This window comes from Drosophila eugracilis, unplaced genomic scaffold (genome assembly GCF_018153835.1).
Source record: "Drosophila eugracilis isolate 14026-0451.02 unplaced genomic scaffold, ASM1815383v1 contig_1197, whole genome shotgun sequence".
Lineage (NCBI taxonomy): Eukaryota > Metazoa > Arthropoda > Insecta > Diptera > Drosophilidae > Drosophila > Drosophila eugracilis.
The window spans coordinates 87,554-105,359 of NW_024571981.1; the positions used below are offsets into that span (position 1 = coordinate 87,554).

General features: G+C 42.5%; 6 protein-coding genes across 15 annotated transcripts; 3 read left to right on the forward strand and 3 right to left on the reverse strand.

The window, feature by feature from the left end:
- Positions 1 to 57: 57 nt before the first annotated feature.
- LOC108102585 (etoposide-induced protein 2.4 homolog) lies at positions 58 to 2,720 on the reverse strand. Of its 4 annotated transcripts, none has more exons than XM_017207686.2 (5): positions 2,566 to 2,720; positions 2,321 to 2,358; positions 1,955 to 2,253; positions 1,205 to 1,879; positions 58 to 949 (listed from the first exon to the last, which is right to left on the reverse strand). In XM_017207686.2, exons 2-5 carry the CDS (start codon positions 2,333 to 2,335, stop codon positions 445 to 447), a joined length of 1,494 nt encoding a protein of 497 aa, XP_017063175.2. In that variant the 5' UTR covers positions 2,336 to 2,358; positions 2,566 to 2,720; the 3' UTR covers positions 58 to 444. The 4 variants fall into 4 exon arrangements, with proteins under 4 accessions (XP_017063175.2, XP_017063171.2, XP_017063174.2 ...); XM_017207682.2 differs by having other exon boundaries at positions 2,321 to 2,498; XM_017207685.2 differs by having other exon boundaries at positions 2,562 to 2,720.
- A 911-nt stretch (positions 2,721 to 3,631) lies between these two features.
- LOC108102586 (major facilitator superfamily domain-containing protein 1) lies at positions 3,632 to 6,255 on the forward strand. Its single transcript, XM_017207687.2, has 6 exons — positions 3,632 to 4,123; positions 4,366 to 4,893; positions 5,000 to 5,477; positions 5,537 to 5,655; positions 5,709 to 5,808; positions 5,955 to 6,255. The coding sequence occupies exons 1-6, from the start codon at positions 3,919 to 3,921 to the stop codon at positions 5,992 to 5,994; spliced, it is 1,470 nt and encodes a 489-aa protein (XP_017063176.2). The 5' UTR covers positions 3,632 to 3,918; the 3' UTR covers positions 5,995 to 6,255.
- Positions 6,256 to 6,944: 689 nt separating this feature from the next.
- Positions 6,945 to 12,565, reverse strand: LOC108102583 (eukaryotic translation initiation factor 4E-binding protein Mextli). 7 transcript variants are annotated; one of them, XM_017207678.2, is made up of 9 exons: positions 10,775 to 11,349; positions 10,187 to 10,508; positions 10,022 to 10,093; positions 9,683 to 9,743; positions 9,191 to 9,528; positions 9,051 to 9,124; positions 8,589 to 8,991; positions 8,366 to 8,484; positions 6,945 to 7,175 (listed from the first exon to the last, which is right to left on the reverse strand). In XM_017207678.2, exons 1-9 carry the CDS (start codon positions 11,174 to 11,176, stop codon positions 7,062 to 7,064), a joined length of 1,905 nt encoding a protein of 634 aa, XP_017063167.2. In that variant the 5' UTR covers positions 11,177 to 11,349; the 3' UTR covers positions 6,945 to 7,061. The 7 variants fall into 7 exon arrangements, with proteins under 7 accessions (XP_017063167.2, XP_017063166.2, XP_017063168.2 ...); XM_017207677.2 differs by having other exon boundaries at positions 9,051 to 9,528; XM_017207674.2 differs by lacking the exon at positions 6,945 to 7,175 and adding an exon at positions 12,492 to 12,565 and having other exon boundaries at positions 7,393 to 8,484; positions 9,051 to 9,528.
- A 337-nt stretch (positions 12,566 to 12,902) lies between these two features.
- Positions 12,903 to 14,592, forward strand: LOC108102670 (biofilm and cell wall regulator 1). Its single transcript, XM_017207811.2, has one exon. It carries the CDS (start codon positions 12,996 to 12,998, stop codon positions 14,427 to 14,429), a length of 1,434 nt encoding a protein of 477 aa, XP_017063300.2. The 5' UTR covers positions 12,903 to 12,995; the 3' UTR covers positions 14,430 to 14,592.
- Positions 14,547 to 15,532, reverse strand: LOC108102671 (28S ribosomal protein S2, mitochondrial). Its single transcript, XM_017207812.2, has 2 exons — positions 15,430 to 15,532; positions 14,547 to 15,372 (listed from the first exon to the last, which is right to left on the reverse strand). The coding sequence occupies exons 1-2, from the start codon at positions 15,452 to 15,454 to the stop codon at positions 14,600 to 14,602; spliced, it is 798 nt and encodes a 265-aa protein (XP_017063301.1). The 5' UTR covers positions 15,455 to 15,532; the 3' UTR covers positions 14,547 to 14,599.
- A 183-nt stretch (positions 15,533 to 15,715) lies between these two features.
- LOC108102696 (vacuolar fusion protein MON1 homolog A) lies at positions 15,716 to 17,800 on the forward strand. The gene is made up of 3 exons (XM_017207840.2): positions 15,716 to 16,417; positions 16,490 to 16,641; positions 16,697 to 17,800. Exons 1-3 carry the CDS (start codon positions 15,828 to 15,830, stop codon positions 17,536 to 17,538), a joined length of 1,584 nt encoding a protein of 527 aa, XP_017063329.1. The 5' UTR covers positions 15,716 to 15,827; the 3' UTR covers positions 17,539 to 17,800.
- The last annotated feature ends 6 nt before the right edge of the window (positions 17,801 to 17,806 follow it).

Genomic DNA, 17,806 nt, shown 5'->3' on the forward strand with positions numbered 1-17,806 from the left:
AAATCATACTGATAACGCTTAATCAGCCGTTGCCTATTAAAAAACTAACAACAACAATTGACGAAAGTACAAAATTATTTTTATTTTTGATTAATTATACATTAAATGAACTTTACGCCCGACGTAATTTCTAGTGTAGAGCATACCCTACGAGCAAAAATTAAAGAGAAAAACGCCGCCTAAAATAAAACATGTAAACGATTATTGCAGCAGTTGCGCGAGCCGCATTTCAGATATAGCCACTCTATATATATAGTCATGCCCGATGCGTATGGGGCGTTGTGTTGGTGGCGGTGTCGACTAGCGAACATTGTCATTATGCGTAGACCTAGAGTTATCTTTAACTTACACAGTTCACGATGGTTAGATAGGTAGATGATACGTACATTACACAGATCGAATTATATATAGCTAAAGCCTACGTTGCGTGTATAAGCATAAATCTCACAAGTTCCAGTCATCGGGCCCCGACTCCTGGCGTATCACGGGCGGGGTGAGTGGAGCTCTCGGTGCCCCAGGCACCGGAGTGGGCACAAGAGGCGCTGCTCCGCGCAGCGAGCTCCCATAATAAGGCGGCGGCCGGTGGCTATTAATGCTCGGCGAAGTGGAGCTGTGCGTGGAGGAGGCTGAGGAGTCCCGCACCCTTCCCGCATCAAAAACGGGCGCCTGGGCATAGCGATACGGCTGTCCCAGCTGCGGCGTCTGTGACCGCGAATGGGAGCGATCCCGTCGCATCAGCTGCTCTTGTTGTAAACGTTGCTGCTGCACATATTGCTGCTTGCGTTGCTTAAGAAGCTGCTCATCCCGCTGGAGCAGACGCTGACGCTGTTGCAACTCATATTGCTGCCTCTGCATTGCACTCAGTCGGTTGGCCTTACTCCACGGATTGCCGCCGAAACACAGGTTCGATATGAAGACCACCGGCGAGAAGAGACGTAGCGAGATCTCACTAGGCGGAAGTAAAATTTTTAGTTATTTTATATTTATAGCTAGAGTACAGAAGAGCTTCTTTATACCAAATTTTGCTGATCGCAAAATGTAAAAATATATATAACAGATTTCTTCAAATTACAAACATAGTCATACCATGTAGTGTAATAGAGAAACAGTTTTTAGTTGAAATTGGTTACTTTTTAGTTCAGTGTTACTAAGTAAAAATTAATTTAGTGAAGCTGGACTGTATTACCAAATCAAAAACACTTACGTAGTGTCCACAATGGGCTTCGCCTCGTTGCCGCTGAGTATAAACAGGGGGAAAAAGATGGAGAAGATGCAGCTGCTGACGATCACCGAGCTGGATAGATTCGTCAGCACGGTAAGCGGGATGCCAAAGCCAAAGAAGTAGGGCCAGTTCTTCTCGATGTAGGTCAGGCGTCTATGCAGCTCCCAGCCCATATTGAACCACTTATACTCGAAGGAGTACAGTGAATATAGTAGGCACAAATGCACAAAGCACAGCGAGGAGCCCACATATTTCACGGGCACTAGGTTAACCAGCATACTCTGGACCAGGAACAGCATTTGCACTACCATACTAAACAGGAAGTCCGCCACTAGTTTACTTATCCCGGGGATTAGCTGCGGACGACCCTTCCTCACGCGATATGCGGCATTGGCTATATCCGCGAACCACAATGAACTCACAATCTTTGATAGCATAAAAATGGGCAATACCCACATCATGCCGAACAGCAGCGACAGTATAGGATGCAGCCAGCCCCAGACCACGGGCAGGGTCTCTGATTGTGCTCCATAGAAGATGGTAAGGCAGAATTTAAGTGTGGGCAGCAGGGCGGACTCGAACAGGACAATGCTCAGCCAGGTGAAACCGCCATTGAGCATGCAGCACTTAAAGAGTTTCTTGGCGATCTTCTTCTCCCTGTATGGTGGGATTATAAATCAAATGCGCAATTTATGTATATATTGTAAGTATGAGGTCTTTGTTGTCACATACCCTTGAGGTTGCTGCTCATGGGCGGCAGCCTTTTTGCCCAAGATCTTCTCGAGAGTGCGCTCATCAGCATTCTGCTCCGCCTGCTTAGCGTACTCCTCTCGGATCATGGCAGCTGCTGAACTAGGAACAGGCGACGGTGATCTCCTGGCACGTTCATAACGATCCTTGTCAGTGCGGCGTATCTGGTGGCGGTGCTCCTGTTCAGCATTCTGCCGATTTACCTCGTCATCAATGTGCAGGACCAATGTCATGCCACGTATGCTGTCCCACAGGCCGTACAGAATGCCCAGGGTGATGTTCTGTAGGTTTACAACGCATTTAAATGGGCCATTGTTTGTGTGCTCGACGGGGAAATCTTGAACTCACCTTTATCGCCGCCATCTCGCGTTGACAGACCTTAGTTCCTATTTGGTGGCATTACGAAATGGACATGCAAGCATACGAAACGTGTTTAGGTACTCGGGAGCGTATCAAAATGTGGCAGTGGGTCTTTGAATAAATTTACGTTGTGCGAGACGAAGACAACATCGTTGGCGCCTTTACACTGCACAAAATGCCGAATGCCAGTTGATTCGGCTGAAGCTATCCATTTAGGATATTCACTTACATACTTATCGCTATATCCGAGGTAGCTGATTGAATTGTGATCGTGCAGTCCTAAAAACCATTGAACTTTGTGCTGAATTTAATAATAATAATAGTTGTTTTGCTTGGTGTAAAATCACACGGTTGCCACCTGATGAGCAATGGACGCTAGTCAACACTGGATAGTGATGCGTGGGCGGGCAAAGTTGCAACTACCGATAAGCAAAAATGTACACTATTTACCGTTATGAAGAGAAGAGAAATAATAGTTATATTTTTTTAATATATATATTTGGGACTTGTTTTCATCTTTTAAAGTTTATCCTAAAAAAGTATATGTATACATTGTTTTTAAGAACTTTGAATTAAATTACTTCTTACTATAACGGTGTTTTTTTATAGCAAATATATCTGAATATATCGATAGACAATGCGTCGATAACTAATTCAAATTCCATCCCTACAGCTACAGGTAAGGAATCAGGTAAAAGCGAACATTCTTCTCCCGACAAGGGACAGAAATAAACCGTAAGTTCCCAACTTGTTGAATATATAGAATATTTATCAACACAAAAGCGTTTTTGTTTTTCAAAATAATTTAAAGAGTATTAAGAATATTTTTCTTTGATTCATCAGCCCGCTATAATCACAATTTTAAAAAATCATATGTAAATAATACAAAATAATACCATGGACTAGTGATTAATTAGTGTGTGACTATTTGTTGACTTTGATAACGGGGCATTTGGTTTTTAATCCCTCCTGGTGATATACGGCATTTACATATGCATGTTTATTGACATTTGTGTATGTATCGAAATATATACAAACACTGTTGTCAATATGGAAATAAACTAGTAAAACCTTAAATCAGGTGTCAAGTTATAAAGTTACGCGCATGAATTGGCTTAATTGATTACCAATTTTACCGTTAGTCAACAAACGGACGACAAGATCTGTCGTGTTTACTTAGCAAACACATACAAACGCACACTCACCCGTGACATTTTTCTATCCGCTAGGTTGTGCGTGTGTGTGTGTGGAAAATCTACTGTGTGAATGCAATTTTCAATTTTTTTTTTTGTATTGCAGATTAACTGTTACATCCCCCATCCAACCTTTCCATAGTCCATCATCTGTTTGTGTGAATAATCAATACTGCACGTATACTGTGCCAGCAGCAGCAACAACAAGGCATAATGGTGTGGTCTAGTGATAAGCAACAACAGTAGGGCCACAGCCCGGTCCCACCCCCGCCTACCGCCCACCGTCCACGCGAGCAGGAATTCCACAAGAAGGATTCACAAAAAGCAATTACCATCGCACAACTCAAATTTCCTGTCATTCCTTCATTTTCCTGACGACAAAAATTGGAAATAATGTCACGCGAGGAACGTAAACCCATTGTGGACACCTCTAATAGCAGCTGCAGCAGTGGCGATGATGAAGTACATCCTGTGGTGCGACGTCGCAGTACCCGAGACACAGAGCTCGCTGGCTCGCAAAAGGACACAGGATGCTGCGATCCTTCGAGCACTCCACACCGATTTCTGGCCCTGCTCTTCATGTGCCTCCTTGGCTTTGGTAAGTAAATAGACTAAATTCGGAACTAAAGAGCTTTACTCTTTATTTAAAGTAATAATACTTTAAAATAATTTTTAACCCTTGAAAAAATTTCAAATTGAAAAAGTTTTTAATAAGTTTTTGAATATCTGGTTCAACCTCTAAATATATTTAAGGAAAACAAAAATTTTATTAGTTAGTATTCTTAACTCTATTGACTATTTAGTTTAATAATAGATACTAATTCTAAAACCTTTATTTAGGTTCCTATTTCTGCTACGATAATCCCGGTGCATTGCAGGATGTGTTCCAAAAGGAACTTGACCTTAGCTCCACCGAGTTTACACTGATCTACTCTATCTATTCGTGGCCAAATATCGTGCTGTGCTTTGTGGGCGGCTTCCTTATTGACCGGGTGTTTGGTATCCGCCTGGGCACTATTATCTACATGCTGATCGTGCTCGTTGGCCAACTAATTTTCGCCACCGGCGGAGTGCTAGGACACTTTTGGTTGATGATCGTGGGACGCTTTGTATTTGGCATTGGGGCTGAGTCGCTGGCTGTGGCCCAAAACAGCTATGCGGTGTTATGGTTCAAGGGAAAGGAGTTGAACATGGTCTTCGGACTGCAATTATCGGTGGCTCGCTTCGGCAGCACCGTCAACTTTTGGATAATGCAACCCTTATATGGCTATGTCTCGAAAACGTACACGGGTTACACGGGTCTAGGAGTGGCTCTGTTCCTGGCTTCTTCGACGTGTGTAATGTCGCTAATCTGCACGTTGATTCTGGGTAGGTTATTTTTCCCTTGAAGTCTATCTTTTAGGAACTTCATTTTCAAATAGCTTTTAAAGTACATATATTGTTACATATAATGTTAAATATATTCTTATTTTAGGTTGGATGGACAAACGGGCGGAGCGTATTCTCAAGCGAAATAATAATCCAGGAGGAGAGATTGCCAAACTCAGCGATATTGTCACTTTTAAGCTGGACTTTTGGATGGTGTCGGTGGTCTGCGTGGCATACTATGTGGCTATTTTTCCCTTCGTGGCTTTGGGTCAGGCCTTCTTCGTCAGCAATTTTCACATGACTCCGGATGAGGCGAACACGGTCAACTCGATTGTCTACCTGATCTCTGCAATAGCATCGCCCCTGTTTGGTTTCGTGATTGACAAAGTCGGAAGAAATGTGACTTGGGTGTTCTGTGCCACAATCTCCACATTGGTGGCTCACTTCCTGCTGACATTTACCCACTGGGATCCGTATATTGGAATGAGCATTATGGGATTATCATATTCAATGTTAGCTGCTAGTTTATGGCCTCTGGTTTCGTTGATTGTGCCTGAATATCAACTGGGAACGGCATACGGCTTGTAAGTTAAATAATCTGATTTCGGGTTAATTTGGAATATTAACTTATTTTTTTTTTCAGCTGTCAGTCTGTGCAGAATCTTGGCTTGGCGGTGGTGACGATTGCAGCGGGTATTATTGTGGATAGCAGCGGTGGCAGTCACTTTTGGCTACAGCTTTTCTTTATGTTCTTTCTGCTGAGTAAGAGTTACCCTTTAACGTATTAACTTAACTATAAAACCAACATTTTCTAGTTTCCCTGTTGGCCACCTGTGCGATTTGGGCATACAACCATAAGCATCAGGGCAACCTGAATATGTCACCTGGCCAACGGGCCACATATCACACATCGATGTACGTGAATATTGAATCGAGTTGAGCATGCTATTGATGTCTTGGTGTTGTATTCTAATCCCTATCCGATGACACACCTCCACATTAGACACTGACTAATTAACATTCTCTTTCTAAATGTATTTGCTTTGTGTACATGCCAAAAGCGCGATGCAATGCCCCTTCGTGAACAGACGGCCTTTATAGGGCAACTAAGTGCAATAGATCGTTAATCTATTACTAACCAATAACCATATGTGATGTTAACGCCATCTCTACATACTTGACTTGTTATGCAACTCGGAGCACATTCTTCTAACCGCACAATCGTCGTGGTCTTTCGATCGGTTTAACTTCTAGCTAATATTCTATGATACATATCAAACCTTATACATTGTTATATTTATTGTTTTTTTGTATATGTTGAATAAATTTATGTAATGTACATTCACCATATTAAAAACGAAATCCGATTTGTGTTTGATCTTCATTCCATTTTATTTTCCTTGCAAATATCTTTTTGAAGAATATATGATTTGTATTTGTACAAAATAAATAAAATAAATTAACTAGAGCATAATCAGAAATTCAAAGAATTTGGCGTGGTTTTAGTGTTGTTAATTCTCCACAAAAATTTAACAAAAAATTAATTACAAATTTCTATGATGCATAGACTAGAGAAAACAAAATACAATTTCAAATCTTGAAAAATGATATTCAGAGCAAGTGACAAAATAATTATAAAAATAATAAAAACACATAGAATTAATACATTTCTTTTTCCATTTTGAGAATTATTTGGTCGTAAAGGAGAAACAAAGTAAGGGAAGGTTGAGAAACAAATTTCAAACTAAAAATGTGTCATTCTCTATTGAGTTACTAAAAATGCATTCAATGTGGCCCATAAAGTTAAGGCCGCTTCGTAACGCCTGTTTCGAGCCTTTTCAGTTAGCTGCATTTTGTAAATTAGTAAATATTGGGAATTCAGATTCCCATTTCGCTTGAACTTAACTAAGAGCTTCGTTGAATTTTCTAGTTATTTTGACAGTTTTGATATTTTTCGTTGATAATTTCTAGGGTTAGTTTAGCATTGAGTTTTGATTTTTTAATATTTTTTTTGGTCGTTTTGTTTTTGCGATTGTTAGATGAGGCTAGGGCCAAAAGCATTGAAGAATAGTCTAGCTCTGTCTGTAAGCTGAGCTTTCTCCACCCCGGACATTGATAACTTATTCATATTATCTATATTGTCAGTTTGGACCGCTCCTTGGGTAGGGTTATTCATCCAGGGTCTCGACATCATCGGCAGCCACAATGTCTCGCTTGGCGGCAGTCTTAATGCTAGCCAGATATTTATCACCATCGAAGCGCTGGCTCTCATCCTGCAGATCCTGTTGTCAGACAAAGATATTGTTTAGTAATAGATTGTAAAAAACTTAGATTTCCAATACTAGGGTCGAGCTTACCTTGGACAAACATATGTACATATGGAACAACTAATTGCCTAAGTTAGCCATTTAGGGTGTGTTTGTAAGCGTGTTTAGAATGCAGGTAAATGTTATGGTTTAAAGTACAATGTATGCGACGTGTCAGTTAAACCCAGCCAAGCTTTGTTACGGACTTTCTAAGCCCTTAAGTTTATTAGTTTTTATAAATTGTATTGAATATGTGTTTGGGGGATAAAACGCTTAAAACTTAGTTTGTTACAGTTGTTATAAGTCTTATTAAACATTAATTACAGATTTGTAAATGTCGGTGTGAATGCAAAAATGTTGTTTTGTTGTTAGTTGTTAAACGGTTCGAAACGCGTTCTCAGTTTATCTCTAGCGAAGACTTAATCTGTTTCACAGCCAAAACACAGATTCTTCCTATAGTTACATTTTAATTTCAATGCATTAGATGTATTGTTACGCCTAGGACTAGCAAGTTGTTTAACTTTGTATTTGTTTTGGTTTCGTTGGTATGACTTTAACTTAATGACTATATGATAATGATTAATGGCTTGCATTATTGTAATGATTCGAAAAAAAGGTTTGCCTGTCTGTGACTGAGATTCATGAATATTCGATACGTATTACGGTAACGTAAAATAATTTTATATCTTAAAAATAATTTAAAGAAACGGTTAACGATTGTTGTTCGTTTCTGGTTCGCATAAGGCCATGGAAAATTCATCATCCTCGCAGTAACGTTGGAAAATTGCTCTCACTTGGGATGCTTGATAGTTAGACTGGCGATTTTTTCCCTGGTGTGCAACCGATGCACCTACGGTATTGGTTATGATTTGCAATTGCTTATTATACAAGTTTCGATCGGACATGGCCGATGGCTTGGGAAGGCGACGAGACTCGCGATCAACGATGAATCCTTTTGATTGCTTGTTAGTGACAGTTATGGGATTGTCTCCTCCAACGGTAGTGCTGATGATGTTGGTGTTTGGGGTGGAGGTTATTGTATTTATTGCTGATGGCGCAGTCGAAATTGTTATTACTGATGAGTTAGGTGCAGTGGTGATAATGGAATTGGGGAAGTTCGACGAGTAAGCGATACTGTCGACTGCGCCATCGAGAGGCGAAATTACCTTGTTGCGTAGAATCGAGGGCGTTGTCTCCTGCATCTTTTGCCAGTCTGTGGGCAAAGCCCAGGCATGTGGACTCATCGAGTAGTAGATCAAGTGTTCAATATCATAAGAAACGCGAGCTGTAAAAATAAATTAGCATTGGTTAATTATGAGTCAATTCTCCAAGTCTGGCCCTGCAAAGCCCTCACTAAAAGTTAAAACTGAAGAAAGGATTAATTCTTACATGCATTGCTCTTTAAAGGATTAAGTCCTGGCAGTTCGTCCACGTCAAATTTCTCGCGAACTCCCTTAGTTTCTGGCGTCGACTCTTTGCGCGAAAAGTGGCTGCGACGTGACCTCGCCAATCCATTTTGACTGTTAGTCGAAGATCCCCCATTGCTGGGCTCTGCAAACACCTCGTCATCGCCCTCGCCATTATTGTTGGTTGCCGAGGAGGAAGCGTAGTTCAGTCCAATGCCGCTATCCGTTCCAGGCAGCAAAAATTGCGGTGGACCGGCTCCAGGAAGAGGAGTCGATGGTGTTGTCACTGGGCTCACCAGAGAAGTGCCGTCGAATGCGGCACCAGCTTCAATGGAGGCCAGAAACTCTGAGCTGCTGAAATAGTCATCGAGGACGAGCTTGGCCACCTGGAAAAGGAAGGGAATTAAATAAATTTTTGGATTACAGAAAGCAGTAATTCACTTACGCGTACTAGTTCGCAACAGTCTCCGGTGATCTTGATCAGGTGCTGGCCCACGTTGACCGTGAACTTGTATTCACCTACGGAAGCATCGTTTGTGGAATATGAGTGCATTAGCAGCTGTTGATTGGGACGCAAGACTTTACCGGCAGCGGCTGTCGCCTGAGCATGTGCCGCTGCTGCTGCGGCGGCAACTTGCTGCTGCTGCTGGTGATGCGTTTGATGGAGCACCTGCTGCTGCTGATGGAGAACTTGCTGCTGAATCTGCTGCGCAGCAGCAGTGGCAGTCATAAAATTCTGGGCCGAGTTGAAGCTCAGCCGGTTGGCCAAACTGCTTCCGCTTGGGGTTCGTGGTTGCACGATGGCGTCATCCGAGTTGGACGAGTTCAACGAGGAGCAGGATCCTCCGGCAGCGGGAGCGGGTTCTAAGCGAACAGGCGAGGCATTCCGTCGGATTGTGTCCTCCATCAGTTGTTTTGCGTAACTGTTATTTGAGGAATTTATTATTAAAGTTTTTCGAGGAAATGGTAAATTAAAAAAATTGAGACTTTCAAGAGTGGAATTTATGAATCTTTTCGAGAAAAACCATTTACTTGAAACCCTCATTCATAAATTGTTAATACATTTACATTACTCACTTAATTTTATCCTCGGCTGGACCAGTAATCTGTACCAAACGCTCCTTGGCGCCCGGGTTTACTAATAAAAATATGTCATTAATAAATGAAATAATAAATTCCATAAATATATATAGGATTAAAGTACAACAAAATAAAAATAAAATACGTAAAAATATTTACAAAATGAAAATAATATGGTTTGAATTACATTTTATTAACGAAATTTTATGAGGCATGCGATCTTGAATTTTTTTTTTACGAAAATTTTGTAACAAGCCACCGGAAATGAGTGCAATAAGCGTGCTAAATGAAATGCGTGTGCTGTGAGGACAATTAAAACCAGCTGCTGGAGGTTACCTCTTTGAAACGATATTATGGTTTCGCTTAGTTCCTCGATCATGTGCACGCGTCGCCCCTTGATGCCCATAACTTTGTGGCCACGGGTTAAGTGGAATATATATTTTTAAATTAATGTTCAAATATCAGGGGTATCCGGGTTACTCCTCACTTGAGAAAACTTACCTTTGCCGGAGTCGGCATTGCGAATTACGACCTCGTCCTTGCAGTACGTCTTACCGGGGATCTTGGTCGGTTTGGGAAACTTGCCCGAATTACGGATGACTTCACCGGGCGGCAGCAGCATGTGCTGCTGGTTGGGTGAGCCGACGGCTGCAATGGCCGCTGCTTGAGCGGCTGCGGCTGCATTTGCCGCATTGAAAACGGCGGCAGCGGTGGCTGCGGCTCCTAGGTTGACACCGCCAACACCACCGCTGACGCCGAATGTGGGGGAGGTGCTGAAGGCGCCTGGCTGAACGCCGGCATCGTACTGATATTCCGTGGGCAGCTAAAAAAAAAAAAGAAAAAAGGGCATTATAATCTGGATGTCATAATTTGGAATATTGGTTAGAATGTCATTATCAAAGTCCTAAACTAAAACAATTAAAAAATTAAGAATTCAACAACAGTAATTTGTAATTAATTAACAAATTAAGTAAACTAATATAAATGTGTTAATTATTCACAAATTGATAGTTTTCTAAAATGAGACAATTAACACAATTAATTTTAACCTCTCAGATTGATTTTTGTCTTTAGTTTAGTCTAACTTACCTCCACGTTAGAGATCTGCTGCTTGGACTTGTAGTACGCGATTGTGTCGTCATTGTCCCAGCTCTTGGCACGCAGCTCAATGAGCTCGAGCAACTTAAGTCGCGTCGTTATGTTCAGCCGTTCGTCCTGCGAAGCGTTGCGGAAAACGACAAAGGCCCGATCCAGTGTGTCCTTGGACACAGCCTCTAGTTGCGGCCCATGCACCCGGAGATTGTGCAGCAGCAGCGTGATCGATTCCGGCGTGGTATTGCACGACTGCAAACCCAGGGTAACGCTGTCAATCAATTGAATAAGCTCCTCAATCACCAGGTAGCTGTTTTTCAACGACGATCGCGACTGTGTCTTGAGTGGGCGTGGCGCCTCAATGTTTTTCACGGCGCGTCCCAGATGTGTGTGGGCCATTTTCGGGATTCGTTGGATTCGATAATGTCTCTCGGTGAAGTCTAAAGGTTGTCTTGCCTGTAGTCCGGTTTCGCTGAGTTCAGCTATAAGGTCTGGTTACTTGTTCGTTCGTTTGAATGTTGTTGAAGAATTGGTGAAAAAGAAATCGTAGAAGCTTTTTTCCGCACCTCCCCCTGTAATATATAGGTTAAGATAAATTAAATGTATTAATTAAAATAAGTTATATTTTTTTGTCACATGTCAGATAGATATTTAGTTTATCGAATAACAAAATTCTGCTTAAAAAGGGAACGAAATCCTAATAAGAACCCTACTTTGTATGTTGACACTTTAAACGTACCGTATAAGAAGTTTGGAGTTACAGGGTTATCAAGTTTATCCAAATCAATCAATCAAATCCAAATCAAATAATTTAAATGAAGCTTTAGTTCTTGTGTTATATGGATATTCTTGGTTTGTAGGATATGGAAATTGGCCTAATTTTCTTTGCTGAATCTTGAGTATTGCGACGTAAAGCTTTTGTATATCTTTGGCCTTAACGATGTGCACGTTTGATAAGCGGCTTTAGCTGATAACACCGGGATTTATCTATAGTTTAGTGGCTAATTAACCCATTGGCGTCTCTCGGCTTTTGCTGAGTCAATCGGTGCGAAGTTCCAACAGCGAAATATGTAAATAATTAATGAAAATTGTTTGCATAAATGGGAACAACAAACGGGCGACCATTTGTGCGACTGCTGCAAGCTAATGGTTGTTGTTTCAGTTCGACTTTCGCTCCGTCCGAAAACATTTTTTAAAATATCACTTACAACCGCTACAACAACAATAATAATAACACTAGCAACTAAAACAGCTAACAGAAATATTACAAAAAACTGAAATTGTCCGTGGGAGGGAGAGAGAGTGCAAGAAGAGAGAGAGAGGCGATCGCTCTATTGAATCATATGTCGAGAATAGCAACAACAAGAATGGCCTCTGCCGATGTCTACGCGGGCAGCGCAGCTGGCGCCTGATGGGCGTAGAACGAAAAGGTAGTTAAATTCAGCGACACCGTTTAAATATCAATCAATTAAACCCGTTTTTGACAATAACACTCCGGGAAATTTAATAATATTTTGATGGCTTGAGGCATATTTCATCAAAATGGGCAAACTACGCGTTTCACTGGCCACTGACTTTTCACCCACGTTTAAATTTTTAGAATTTTCTTTTTAAGTTCTTTTTACAGATAAAACTAATAACGATAACCGCTCGCCACACTTGTTTATACTGTGTAATTTTGACTCTATCTTCAATTAATAATGCAAAAGCTTACCAAAACCAAAATCTCTGCGACTGCGACTAAAATCGTTTTGATGCTGCCACAGTGCCACAAAAAGCCATTCAACGCAGGGCGTTGCCACCACATCGAGCTTGTTCATTTCTAGAGGTGTACAAGATGAACCGGTTAAAAAAGACTTGTTGACAGCGGCCCATTATCATTATGAATTAATTTTCGCAAGTTGTTTTTAAACTACATAAATTAATTATAGTTTCTTGTAATGAGCCTTTTCTTGTCAGCCTTACTCCCAAAGTTTTCCGTTTTTAATAGATTTGTTATTATATGTTAAGGGAACTTTAGTAATTTTCCTACTGCGTTCTAAATGCTAGTTGTGAATTCTAGAAAAACTCCTTAGAATAGTACGAACAAATATCGATAACAAAACATCGCCTACTCTTTTCATGAATGAAATAATTTTTTGTCATCTCCAACTGTATAAAACGAAAAATTGGAAAATTCATAGATTAGTTTCCTCCGATTTACGGCCATTGTTGGAAAATGTCCGAAATCGAGGACTTGGAGGCGGAACGGCCGGATTCTAACGAAAACAGCGAAGAGTCCGGCAAAGATGAAACTCTCACTAAACCGCTACAAATGTCGTTTGCAGACTGGAAAAAGTGCAAAGAGGCGCTGAAGCCGGAATCGAAAGGTAGCCCTCAGCGGGGCAACAACAATAAGTCTCCAAATAATAACAATAATTATACCAACGGACGAAAACAGTGGATGTCAAATAGCAATAATAATTTCCAAGGAGGACCAAATAACTTCCATGACATAAATAACTATCCCCCGCTGAGCAGACCGCCACCACTGCCGATTCAGCTGATGAACATGGGCTTTGCGGGCAACTTCGGACCAGGTCCGGGTCCCTGTGGACCTCCCTTGGGTCCCATGGGACCAGGAGGACCTTGTGGTCCAATGAACTATATGGGTCCTTGTGGTCCTATGGGATTTGGAGGTCCTAGTGGCCCTGGGACACGACGCAATCATAACCATCGACCACTGCAACCTCCTCCGTTTTGGGAGGACATGATGTCGCCACAGCATCGACAACCACCAATCCAACCCCCCATGCCCAAGTGCCCTAGCTTGTGGAACCTAGTTCCTAAGGACCGTGGGCAACGGAACGATCGCAACAATCAAAATAACAAGAAATTTAGGCCGAACAATCGTGTCAACACTACCAATGATTCCAAGCTTATGCCTCCGCCGCCCCCACCTAGCGAAACCAACAATTTACAGACAAACGGAGAGTCGCAGCCCTCCAAGAAACCCAAGCGCAGCGGCACCTTTGTCCAAGTAAACGGCCAGTGGATTCAGAAGCCTGAGGCACCCCTTCCCCTAGATGAAGCGCCGCCAGGGACGAAGGAGGAACGACAGCGCCAGTGGAAGGAGTACCGTATGGCCATGAAGCCGTTCAAGAATCGGGAATTTCACAACTGGAAGCGAACTGTGCAGCGTCTGGGCAAGCTTCCTCGTGACCAGTTAGATGAGCAACAGCTAGAACGTTTAGTAAAGGCCGAAGAGTACATAGGCGCACACAAAGCGATGCTAACGGTAAAGCATGCAGAGCGTTGGGTGCAGCAGGATACCAAGAACGAAAAGGGCCAAGTTTTTGTGCGCAAGTCAGCCAACTTAGGGTCGTGGGACATGCCCAAGAATAAGCCCCCAAATGGGGTTGCTTCGATACATGAATTTAAGAAGCAGCAGATGGAAAAGTTCTTCGGTCCTGGACGTGCCATTAAAGGGGGGACGGACCTTTCTGCAATTGGGAGTTTGGCACCTCCTCCGCCGCCCCCTGACACTCCTCCACAGTCGAATAACTACTGGCCCGCTACACCCTCCCCCAACACGGGCTCCAATTCTAATCCATCATACTACAGCCATTATAGCAGTAATTTCGTAAAGGGGACAACACTGCTGCCGCCCTAGAATAGTTCGCCGAAATTAACCCAAGGCATGGGCTTTAACAATTATCCAATTGCTTCGCACCTACAAGGAATTGACATATTTTCAATTCAAGGTCAGCAATTTCATCTTCAATCTAGATCAATGGGCATAGGTATTTGTATTCAGATAAATGTAACAAAACCAACTTAAGGCTATTTTTTGGGTTTACGACTACGCCGCGGCTGGGATTCGTCCAAGGGCGGTAGGCCAAGGATTTGTCGTCGCTCCCGCTTGCCTCGCAGAATAGCCTCTTTAAAGAGGTTGCAGTAAAGTTCTACTGCTGCCGGAGAGTCGTCGTTGCCGGGCACTGGATAGGTGATTAAATTGGGATTGCAATTTGTGTCTACGATTCCAATCGTGGGAATGGCCATTTTGGCGGCATCTCTAACTGCCGTATGCTGGGCCATCACGTTGTTTTGGGTGTTTAGGAAAATGCAAAGATCGGGTAGCCGGGTGACGGCATCAAATTGCACATTGGCGTTGGTAAAGATTCCGCCTCGCCAAAAGCGAGTGTGCGAGAACTCTCCTGCTTCCTGGGCTTTCTGCTCCACCAGATGGGAGTTCATAGCGTTGCGGTTGAAGAACAGGATAATGCCATCTCGGAAGGCGATGTGGGCAGCAAAGTTTAGTGCATCCCGCAGATGGGACGCCGTCTTATCCAGATCGAAGATCAAATGTCCCAGTCGACTGCCAAACAAATACGGACGCATTCGATCATCCAAAGAGCCTTCCTTGTGGCCATAATGTACACGGGCGTTGAACAGATCTCGCACAGTAAAAAGATTGTGCACCTGGAAGTAGTCCGGATGCTTTAGTATCCGCTGTTCTACCAGGGCGATGTCCTCTGGTTCCGTTTCCACCGATTGCTCCGGTTGTGAGCTCTGCATCCGTCGTGCCAGACCGCACATCTGGCCAAAACGTGGCACTGCCAATTTGATTCCTTTATAATACATTTTTTTTATGGTTTTTATTGATTACTTACGGTTACTAAACGATTTTCTCAACATTTTGAGCGGCTCGTGTTTTCATAACCTATGTTCTTCTTCTTTGTGGTTTTTGTGGACAGCTGATCGGTAGTGCTCGAAAACGTAAGCAAATCCGTGTTTAAATAGTAAGAAGTATTACAATATTGAAAATATTCATAAATTCATATGATAAACAATTAATATTGATGACCATTTTTATAAGAACAAAATGAAAAAGGGAAATAATATTTAAAATAGCTTTCTGGAATACCCTAAATTATTTTACCATATGTTTCCGCCAGTGTTGGAAAACCCAGATGAAACCTTTCGCTGGTGATTGAGTTGTAAACTTGTATATTTTGCCAAAAATTTGCAAATTGCAATGTTCAAGCGGCTAAAATAGCGAAAAATCGAAATGGAAGTAGAGCAGACGTCAATAAGATCAGACACGAACTCCACCTGCGAGTTCCTGGATGCAGAGGGTGATCCAGAGTCCCCAAGTCTCTATCAGGAGGCGGATCCCGACCAAGAGGCCGAGCAGCAGAACCATAGTATTATCTCTGAGCTGAGAGATGGTCTGGTTAATACAAGGGACACCAGTGCCCTCAGTCCTGAACCGGAGCAACAGACCAAGGGACTGGCTGCCTCCGTGGAGTCACTGGCATTGAGCACCTCGACCAGCGCAAAAACAGAGGATTCCATTGGCGGATTGGAGGAAGAATACGATTACCAGCATGACAGTCTGTGGCAGGGACAAAAGAAACATATTTTTGTACTCAGCGAAGCAGGAAAGCCCATTTTCTCACTGCACGGCAATGAGGATAAGCTAGCTACTCTATTCGGAGTTATTCAGGCTTTAGTAAGCTTCGTCCAAATGGGCCAGGATGCCATTACCTCTATACATGCGGCTGGCATCAAGTTTGCCTTCATGCAGCGCAGCTCGCTTATCCTGGTGGCCGCCACTAGAAGCAACATGAGTGTCCAGCAGCTGCAACTCCAACTGGGGTGAGTCATTTTCCTAAATTCAGTAATATTAATTCAGTAAATGCAACTAATGGGGATTTTGATTTTCTTTAGTGATGTCTACAATCAAATACTGTCCATACTGACGTACTCACATATGACGAAGATCTTCGAGAGGCGTAAAAACTTTGATCTACGGAGGTTGCTCTCTGGTAGCGAGCGATTGTTCTATAATTTGTTGGCAAACGATAGCAGTAGTGCCAAAGGTAAGGATGCACCGAAACTTCTTCAGATATGAATCACCCCTTCTTTCCCTTTTAGTGACAAACAACATCTTTACATTTTTGACCAACTCAATACGCGTCTTCCCTTTATCCACAACGATACGCTCGCAAATCACCAGCGCAATCCAGAGCAACTGCTCGAAGATTAAGAATCTGGTGTTTGCCGTACTGATAGCCAATAACAAACTGATAGCATTGGTGCGGATGAAGAAGTACTCCATACATCCGGCTGATCTGCGATTGATTTTTAACCTGGTGGAGTGCTCTGAGTCGTTTAAAACCTCCGAAAACTGGTCGCCAATTTGTCTACCAAAGTTCGATATGAATGGATATCTGCATGCGCATGTTTCGTATTTGGCTGACGATTGCCAGGCCTGTTTGCTTCTGTTATCCGTTGATAGAGATGCCTTTTTTACGTTGGCAGATGCCAAGGCTAAAATAACGGAAAAACTGAGGAAAAACCATTGCTTAGAAGCCATCAACGAAGAGCTGCAGCAACCGTTCAATGCGAAACTATACCAACAGGTTGTGGGAATCCCCGAGCTGCGTCATTTCTTGTACAAACCGAAGAGTACGGCACAGCTGCTCTGCCCCATGCTAAGGCATCCGTACAAGTCTGTGGAGGAGCTTGAACGCCTGGAGGCTATCTACTGTGACCTGCTACACCGTATCCACAACAGTTCACGACCACTAAAGTTAATCTATGAGGTAAAGGAGCGCGAGGTGGTGTTAGCCTGGGCCACAGGCACCTACGAACTATATGCCGTTTTCGAACCGGTAGTGGATAAAGCCACCGTTATCAAATACGTGGACAAGCTAATCAAGTGGATAGAGAAGGAGTACGATGTCTACTTCATACGAAACCATGCCACGTTCTAAGCTTTAGCAAGCATTTTCTAGGGAATTGTGAGATATATGACTATTTTTTTATTGCTCCTCTGCCAACGAAACCAGGACAAAATTGTTGTGCTGCAGTTGTGACGGCGTTTAATTAATTGATTCTTGTATACCATAACTAAGCATGTACATTTGTAATTTAAAGCTCTAAGTAAATTCTAAAACTGTAAAGCCATCTTTTTGTTTTCTTTACAATTGTAAGATTGTAAGATTTTAAGATCTGATAAAAACGTTGAAACGCAAACGAGTC